Source organism: Acomys russatus, chromosome 3, assembly GCF_903995435.1.
Source record: "Acomys russatus chromosome 3, mAcoRus1.1, whole genome shotgun sequence".
Taxonomy (NCBI): Eukaryota; Metazoa; Chordata; class Mammalia; order Rodentia; family Muridae; genus Acomys; species Acomys russatus.
Window position 1 is genome coordinate 9,077,374 of NC_067139.1, and position 8,862 is coordinate 9,086,235.

At 49.1% G+C, this 8,862-nt stretch overlaps 2 protein-coding genes across 2 annotated transcripts; one reads left to right on the forward strand and one right to left on the reverse strand.

The window, feature by feature from the left end:
• Positions 1–211: 211 nt before the first annotated feature.
• Positions 212–1,839, reverse strand: LOC127209598 (histone H3.1-like). The gene is made up of 2 exons (XM_051169303.1): positions 1,486–1,839; positions 212–578 (listed from the first exon to the last, which is right to left on the reverse strand). The coding sequence occupies exons 1-2, from the start codon at positions 1,832–1,834 to the stop codon at positions 265–267; spliced, it is 663 nt and encodes a 220-aa protein (XP_051025260.1). The 5' UTR covers positions 1,835–1,839; the 3' UTR covers positions 212–264.
• A 1,312-nt stretch (positions 1,840–3,151) lies between these two features.
• On the forward strand, positions 3,152–3,903 carry H1-1 (H1.1 linker histone, cluster member). The gene has a single exon (XM_051168640.1). It carries the CDS (start codon positions 3,169–3,171, stop codon positions 3,805–3,807), a length of 639 nt encoding a protein of 212 aa, XP_051024597.1. The 5' UTR covers positions 3,152–3,168; the 3' UTR covers positions 3,808–3,903.
• The last annotated feature ends 4,959 nt before the right edge of the window (positions 3,904–8,862 follow it).

The following is an 8,862-nucleotide window of genomic DNA, read 5'->3' on the forward strand; positions in this document are numbered from 1 at the left end:
GGCGGCCCACGCTTGATGCAGCCGTATTTGCTCCAAGAAAATGGTGCAAGCAGCAAGTACCTGGGCCATAAAAGAAGGTAAGAGAAATAGAGATTCACTCACATACTAATTACATACGCTTTTTTCACCCATTTCCCTCAGCATGCGCCCTAGGATACTGTAAAATTCCAAAATTGAGACATCAGCATTACAACGCCTTTTCAGAAAAGATGGGCGGCCCTGAGAAGGGCCTTTGGTAGATTTAGCTAGGAATTTGAAAGTTCCTTAACCGCCGAAGCCGTAGAGCGTGCGTCCCTGGCGTTTGAGCGCGTAGACCACGTCCATGGCGGTGACGGTCTTGCGCTTGGCGTGCTCCGTGTAGGTGACGGCGTCGCGGATCACGTTCTCCAGGAAGACCTTGAGCACCCCGCGGGTCTCCTCGTAGATGAGGCCGGAGATGCGCTTGACTCCCCCGCGCCGGGCCAGGCGGCGGATGGCGGGCTTGGTGATGCCCTGGATGTTGTCGCGCAGGACCTTGCGGTGGCGCTTGGCGCCTCCCTTGCCCAAGCCCTTCCCGCCTTTGCCGCGACCAGACATGACTAACGAAGAAAAGATAAATGACAGATCTCAGGGCTGATCCTGGAGCTTATATAGCTGCTTCGCCTTAAGTTTCTCCACCTCCAAACAGAACGTGAGACGTGAAAGCGCGCGGGCGGGAAAGTGACATCATAAACCCCTCCCTTAAGTCTTGGCCCAAGAGACACAGAAGCGCGCCGGCGGGAAAGTATCACAGTTCCCTCCTTAGAGCTTTTCTCGGAGAGGTCTGAAAGCGCCAAGCGGGAAAACGATGTCACAGACCCCTCCCTTAAGCTTTACCCGGAGAGACCCGAAAGTGCGCCGGCGGGAAAGTGACGTCACAGGCCCCGCCCTTGAGCTCTTACAGGGAGAGACCCGAAAGCGCGCCGGCGGGAAAGTGACGTCACGGGCCCCGCCCTTGAGCTTTACCCCGAGAACCAAAAGCGCGCCGGCGGGAAAAGTGAAGCCCTGCCCTAAGTTTCGCCTTGTTTCAGTCTCAATGCATTCTACTGGTACTTTATAGATTCAAGGTTTTGTTTAAAATAGTGAAACCAGGGAGAACTAGATTAGAAAAATAGATGGCACATTTTGTTGATGAGTTCTTACTCAGAAAAATCGTGTAATAAGATGGGACTGGAATAGGTTTTCTATTGCCTCTAATTCCTACGGCTAACGGAATGTACTATTGTCATACTTGGTACTTCTGTACAGCAAACGCCAACTCTTGTTTTCTTAATATTTGCACAGCTTAGTGTTTCTTTGGGGAAAATGTTATTTGGGAGATGTGCCAAATTCTGTTATCACAGCTTTTTCTGGAAACTGTGGGTGGCTCTGAAAAGAGCCTTTGCTTATTGCTTTGAATCCTTCATTACGCCCGCTCCCCGCGGATGCGGCGGGCCAGCTGGATGTCCTTGGGCATGATGGTCACACGCTTGGCGTGGATGGCGCACAGATTGGTGTCCTCAAACAGACCCACGAGGTAGGCCTCACAGGCCTCCTGCAGCGCCATGACGGCCGAGCTCTGGAAGCGCAGGTCGGTCTTGAAGTCCTGCGCGATCTCGCGCACCAGCCGCTGGAACGGCAGCTTGCGGATCAGCAGCTCGGTGGACTTCTGGTAGCGCCGGATCTCGCGCAGCGCCACGGTGCCGGGCCGGTAGCGGTGGGGCTTCTTGACGCCGCCGGTGGCCGGCGCGCTCTTGCGGGCGGCCTTGGTGGCCAGCTGCTTGCGCGGGGCCTTGCCGCCGGTGGACTTGCGAGCGGTCTGTTTGGTACGAGCCATAGCAGCTTTAAAGTAAAACCCACAGACTAAGCAATGGGAACACGGAAACCGTGCGCTCAGAACTATTTATAGTATACAAAAAGTAGTGATTGGATGAAAATGCTGCTCACGCGTGACGTTTAACACTCAGATTGGTTTATATTTGGAAGCTGCAGTTGCACAGTATCTAGGACTAAGGTACTCTGTGGCCGCACTGTGTGTTTTAAGAAAAATGGAATCAAATGTGTGACTGTTCTCCAGCATCCTGCCGCCCAACACATGGCAGCTTGGCCTTGCTGCCATTGAAAACTAGAGAACAAACTTGATGTCTTGAATATTGAACTATTGGATGCGAGTCTTTTGTATTGAATGATGCAGAGTCTACCTTTTGATTGGTTTAGTGCGCTTTCGTAAATAGCCACTAAGAAAGCAGATATAGAATCCTTCATTTGCGTGGAGAAGCTCCCTTTCATTGCAAGCTGCAATGGAGAGGTACATGGGATTAACATCGTACGGAAATATGACATAAATTATTCTGAGGTTCTTGTTATAAATAGCTGCATTTGTTTGAATGCTTTGACCTCTTGCAACTTGTAGTTGAGTTCCCCTCAAACGCAAACATTTTCAAGCATTCTTCGCCAGAAATCACTCAATACATCCAAGGAGTATTTTTTTTTAATTAAAAACAGAAACGGTCGTAGATTAAGGTTACGCCTTAAATGTTATCTTTAAGAGAAAACTGGGCAAGACTTTTCTGAAGCTATTTGGGACTTGCATGTTCCAGGAATGAGAACTCATGTTACGGCTTTTCTCTTGAGCAATAATAGGTGCTTCCTCAGAATTGTGCAGAAGAGTCCAATTAGCGTGAAGTCACTATCGCAAGTTAATGCTCCTCAGAACCCTTCAAACGTTTCCTAAGTAAAAATATAAAAAGCAGCATTACATACCTACTCAGCACTGCCAGGAACCAGTAGTGAAAGCCCGTAAAGGCCTATAGCCTGGCTTTCTGATACTCTTCTATGGAAGCCAACACCTGGAACATTATGATCTAGAAGCGATTTCTGACACCTCAAGGATCTTGGGCTTGATTGGCTAATTTACAGCAGCGCCTTCCCCAGCTGAACTACTTTTTGATAGGCATCTACCGCCCTGGAGGCTGGAACCAGTTAAGCTCGAAGACCTTCCAGGCTCGTCGGAGCACGAGGGGGCGGGGCTTCAAGTTCCAAGGGGCGGGCATTAGCATTTGCACCAATCACTGTGCGGCCCTCCTCTATAAATAAGCCGCGCGGGCTTCGCATTTCTTTATCTTTTTTCTTCGTATATGCTTGCAGTTGTCTTTATCATCTGCAGCTACGATGTCGGAAACTCCTCCGGTCGCTCAGGCCGCTTCCGCAGCCCCGGAGAAGCCCGCGGCCGCCGCCAAGAAGGCGAAGAAGCCCATGAAAGCGGCCGCAGCGCAGAAGAAGAAGCCCGCTGGGCCGTCTGTGTCTGAGCTGATCGTGCAAGCCGTGTCCTCCTCCAAGGAGCGCAGCGGCGTGTCCCTGGCCGCGCTCAAGAAGGCGCTGGCGGCCGGCGGCTACGATGTGGGGAAGAACAACAGCCGCATCAAGTTGGGGCTCAAGACCCTGGTCACCAAGGGCACCCTGGTGCAGACCAAGGGCACCGGCGCCTCGGGCTCCTTCAAGCTCAACAAGAAGGCGGAGGCCAAGTCCGCCGCCAGCGGGAAGGTGTCGGCGAAGGCCAAGGCCTCGGGCGCGTCCAAGAAGCCCAGGAAGACTGCGGGCGCCGTGGCCAAGAAGGCGGCTGTCAAGACCCCGAAGAAGCCCGCCGTCGCCAAGAAGCCTTCCAAGAGCCCCAAGAAGCCCAAGGTGGTGAAGGCCAAGAAGGTGGCCAAGAGCCCCGCCAAGGCGAAGGCGGTGAAGCCCAAGGCTGCCAAGGTGACCAAGCCGAAGGCTGCGGCGAAGCCCAAGAAAGCGGCGCCTAAGAAAAAGTGAACTGACCGGTTGGAGGCATCTTCAGAAACCCAACGGCTCTTTTCAGAGCCACCTACAAACCTCAAAGGGCTTGGCGCGCTCATGGCTGTCCCCTCCCTGGGAGCTCCCGGGGTGGGTGGTGGGGAGGGTACGCCCCGGGAGGCGAGTCACCTGGAGGTGGTGGGTGAAGTCCTTTCAGGGTGGGGGGGTGTTAGGCATGGATGCCACTGCAGGCAATCTGTGCTGCCACCTGAAGTCCCAAGTCCACCCCTAAATGCTGCAGCCCTGGGGGCGTGGGCGGGACAGTTTTCATTGCCTTAGTTGTTAGGTTTGGTTGGGTTTTTTTTTTTTTTTTTTGTCTTTTTGTTTTTTTTGCGCTGGGGGTTGTTTAAGACCAAAGGACTGAGATAACTAGTAGAAATGCTGGGTGTTTGGAGATTCAGTATTGTTCAGGGGCTGTGTGGTACTTTTAAGTTCTTGCCTGTTCTGGCTTCAGTGTTGTGGAACTGTAAACTGTTCAAGGTGCACTGGTCATGGTATTTAATCACGATAGTATCCCTAACTAGGACACCCATCTAATATACCAATTATATATCAGGTGAAACCACAGCAATGCCCCATTTCCACCTTAGCTGGTCTGGACCTCCTCCAGGAGAGGCCAATTTGGGAAATCAAACACCCAAAGGATACCTACTTAATAGGGACCATTGCCCAAGAAAACATATTGCCCAGCCATTAGGACATCAGAGATTCCTCAGGCTTTGAAGGTAGGAAAGTCAAAGTTACGCCTATTTTATCTCTTCTGAACACTGAGCTTTGACCATCTGCTTACTTCTCCAGAATTCTAGTTTTCTTGACTGTAACCCGAACTATAAAAACATACATCTTCAAGTGAGAGTACATTATTTGCTAAATGCTGTGGTCAGCAACAGTAGTACGCTAAAGCTTACGGCAGTTTGAAAGAACCAGCTGGAAAAGTTTCAGGCATTTTGTGGGGCTGTTATCTAACAGTTACTGGCTAGCTGTATGTCAATTTGACCCACAAACTAGAATTTGAAGAGGGAACCTCAATCGAGAAAAAGCCTCTATAAGATCCAGCTGTATGGCCCTTTTCTAATTAATGATTGATAGAGAAGAGCCCAGCCCACTGTGGGTGGTTCCATCCCTGGGCGGGTAGTTCCTAGACTCTAAGAAAGCAAGCTGGGCAAGCCATGATGAGAAAGCCTTGCCCTCCTTGGCTGCCTCATCAGCTCCTGCCTCCAGGTTCTTGCCCTGTTTGAGTTGCTGTCCTGACTTCCTTCAATACTGAACAGCAGTATGGAACTGCTAGCCAAATAAACCCTTTCTCTCCAACTTGCTTTTTGGTCATGGTGCTCATCACAGCAATAGAAACCCTAATTAAAACCAGAAGCAGAAAGAGTCAAATGGTTTACACTCACTTAAATCTGGACACTAGCCCAAGGGGCATGTCCCATGAAAGTTTTCACTTACCAGGAAAGTGGGACAGAGGGGAAGACTTCCTATTGGAACTCTGGGTGAGAGAAGCAAGGGAAAATGAGGAAATAGAAGGACCCAGAGAGTCCTAGAAACCTACAAGTGGAACATTATGATGGGTGGATCTGGGCCCAGGGGTCCTGCTCAAACTATGGCACCAGCCAAGGACAATACATGCAGTAAACTTTGAACCCCTACACAGATCTAGCCAATGGACAGGACATTCTGGAGAATGGGGTCTGACTTTCACATGAACTCTGGTGCCCCATATTTGACCATGTCCCCTGGATGGGGAGAACTGGTGGCACTCAGAGAAAGGATAACAGGCTACCAAGAAGAGACTTGATACCCTATGAGCATATACAGGGGGAGGAGGTCCGCCACAGTCACAGTTATAGGGGAGGGGAGTAGGGGGAAAATGGGAGGGAGGGGGGAAGGAAGGAGGGAGGAATGGGAGGATACAAGGGATGGGATAACAATTGAGATGTAATATGAATAAATTAATTTTTTAAAAAAGAAAAAAAAAGGGAAAGATTTGTCAAACATACAATGACACTGGAAACACTTTGCCCAGCAATTGCTGTTGCCTTTGGCTGACATTTACCCCTGGGCTGGGACCTGGGCATATTGAGATAAGCATGCCAGTGATGATATAAATAAGGAGTCTGCTGATATGGTTCAGTTGGTAAAGTGCTTGGCTTGAAATGGTGAGGACACAGATACCACTTTAATCCTAGTTGTATTAGGTGACACATTAGAAAATGTCATTGGATCTCTGTGAGTAGAAACATGTACATGCGGAATAGTGTCGGGGTCTGATACAGGAGCACGTGCCGGCCCTCAGAACGTGTGTGAGCTCAGAACTTCATTGTAGGGGAGGAAATGGAGGGAAGAGACTGCATCCCTTAGAAACACCCAGCCGGGGGTTACAGGACTAGGATGAACTCCACATGGCAACAGAGGTGAGAAATGCAAATCGAGCCCAGGGCAGGACAATCCGAGGAATGCCTCTCAGAAGACTGAGGCACATCCAGATCCATGACACTCACAAGGAAGAATCTCGGTGAGTGATTCACCGAGTGAGACACAGAAGGACAAGGCATGCTTGAAGAGACTGAAGTGCCAGCGTTGAGGACTTTCTACAAATAACCCAGCGGTAGCAATAAATGTGAGGGGTGGAGGCATGGGCAGGGGGGCTCAGGAAAGGGCTTGAAGCTACCTAATCCATGACTAAGTTTAGGCAGCACAAAGGTTGTATATGATGGTGTTCTAGAGTTTCTCTAAAGAACTCCAAAGTGTCCTTCAAGAGGACACTCCTTACTACACTGTGCATCTCACATGTAGAAAGGGGAGGTCAGAAGAGGAAGAGCACTGGTCACTCCTTAATAATCTCTTCTGAGCTGTTTCTCAGACAAGGGGGCAGAGTTTTCTGCAGGTGGTCTGCTCAGTCACATTGAAATTTCTGGCTGTCGGCCAGAGACGATGGAAATCACACACAGGGACCTTTCCTTCTCCGTCACTCTGGCTCTTCTGGCTGTGCTGCCTCCACCTGAAGAACGTTCTGAGCCGGGGGAACGTGAAACGACATAACATCACAGTGCAGAGACTGAGTCACTCCCATATCCACACTGCAACGATGCGCACAGGGGTGTCCACCTGCGGAAAGAAAGAGCACAGTGTGAGATAGGCTTTGGACTCACGTGTATGGTATCTACATAGCTGAAGGGCAACCGGTATCAGTGCAGGGAAAAAGCACGTGATTAAAGATGAGACTGGAAGGTTTGGTAGAAGAGAGCAACTGAGAAACACTAATTTGCCTTTCCTTTTTGTTTGTTTATTTTTTTTATTTTTATTTGTTTTTCGAGACAGGGTGTCTCTGTGTAGCCTTGGCTGTCCTGGACTCACTGTGTAGACCAAACCAGGCTGGCCTTGAACTCACATCGATCCGCCTGCCTCTGCCTCCCGAGTGCTGGGATTAAAGGCGTGCGCCAAGTAACCCCATTGTTGCTTCTCCATCACAGCTATCATTGCTCTCTCGTTCCCACACCTCTACTCTCCTTCCTTTAATCCTTTTTTAGTTCATCACACACACACACACACACACACACCAATACACACAAATTTAAATCTAGTTTTCATATATGAGAAAACATGCACTATTGGTCTTGGGGTCCGTTTCCTTCCAGTTAGCATGGTTTCCGGCTCCCAAACACTTTACCAAGAAATAAACTCATGATCCTTTCCTTGCAGGACCTATTTTGTTTTAAATACTGAGTTGGCAGCAAAACATATCTTAAATCCCCTTGCAGTTCATTGGACAGCTCCTGGGTTGAGGGTTCTCCGGATAATTGGACTTGGCCCTCTGGTGCTGATGCAGTTGATGGAGAAGCCTTTGATTCAGGAAGCCTCCTCTCCCGCCTGGGCTCTCTCCCTCTACCAGCAGAGGCACTGGGTCACTGCCTCTCTCTCCGGGAGGCTAACCACAGAGCCTTGGCCACTTCGGAGCAGAATAAGAAGAAAGCTGGTGGTGTGGAGCTATCTAGTGACTCTGAATTATGATAGGAAGGGCTCAAATCTTTTCCTGGTTTGGGCGTGCCTGCACTGTAGCTGGGTGTGGTGGGGTGCGGCTGTAATCGCAGCATTTGGGAGGCGGAGGCAGAAGGATCAGATGTTCAAGGTCATGCAAGATCTGCTACTTAGTTGGAGTGTGGGGTTAGCGAGATGGGGAAAGGATATACGGTTTTTGATAACTCTATAATTTGATGGTAACGTTCATTAATTTCATTAAAACACAGAGCATTTCATTCCTGCACTTCTTAGGAGGAACCCAGGATCCCAGCTCCAGCACACCACCTAAGGAAATGGAGACCAGTGGGCAGGGTTCCCCAAGCTGGAGTCACCCAGGTGATCATAACCAGAAATCCTCGGCCATCTGGCTCTCCCATAGGCAAGTGTGAGTGCAGTGTTCCCCTTTCAGTTATTAGTCCTAAAGGGTCCAGAATGTGCTGTACACTAAAGCAGGTTCCAGGAGTGGCTTTTACACAGCAGGAGCTCCTAGGGAGTCGCTAACAGCTATCAATTAGGGACTCAAATCACCCGGATGAATACCTTAACTTGAATAAAGAACATAAATATGAAAAAAGTTTACAGTAAGTTTCTACTGTTACCATTACTAGTATGTACTGATCCCCACCCCCATCTCCAGACTGGTCATGTCACACTATCTATCTGTCCTGGAACTCACTATGTAGACCAGGCTGGCCCCAAGCCCAGAGAGCCACCTGCCCTTACCTCTGAGGGATTTAAAGTATGCACCACTCTGCTCAGTTATTAATGACATTTCTTGTTTGTTTTGTACTCATGAGAAATGTGTGACCCAGGTAATTGTTCTATGTGAAATACATTTGTTTTTAGCTGCATTTATGCAGTTTTTTTCTTTTCCTTTCTTATTTTTGGATTTTAATTCACCTTTCTGGCGTCTTAGATAGACATTAATTTCCTTACTGAGAGTCTTTTCTTTGTTCTTGTAGGTACTTATAAGTAGACATTTTCTTCTTCTTCTTCTTTTTTTTTTTTTTTTTT

Bases quoted from the DNA above. Each gene is read 5' to 3' on its own strand.
- H1-1 (XM_051168640.1), top strand. From the start codon at position 3,169: ATGTCGGAAACTCCTCCGGTCGCTCAGGCCGCTTCCGCAGCCCCGGAG.
- LOC127209598 (XM_051169303.1), bottom strand. From the start codon at position 1,834: ATGGCTCGTACCAAACAGACCGCTCGCAAGTCCACCGGCGGCAAGGCC. The intron at 579-1,485 runs GTGTGACCATCA...TTTCTTCGTTAG, and splicing joins GTGCGCCATCCACGCCAAGC to TCATGTCTGGTCGCGGCAAA.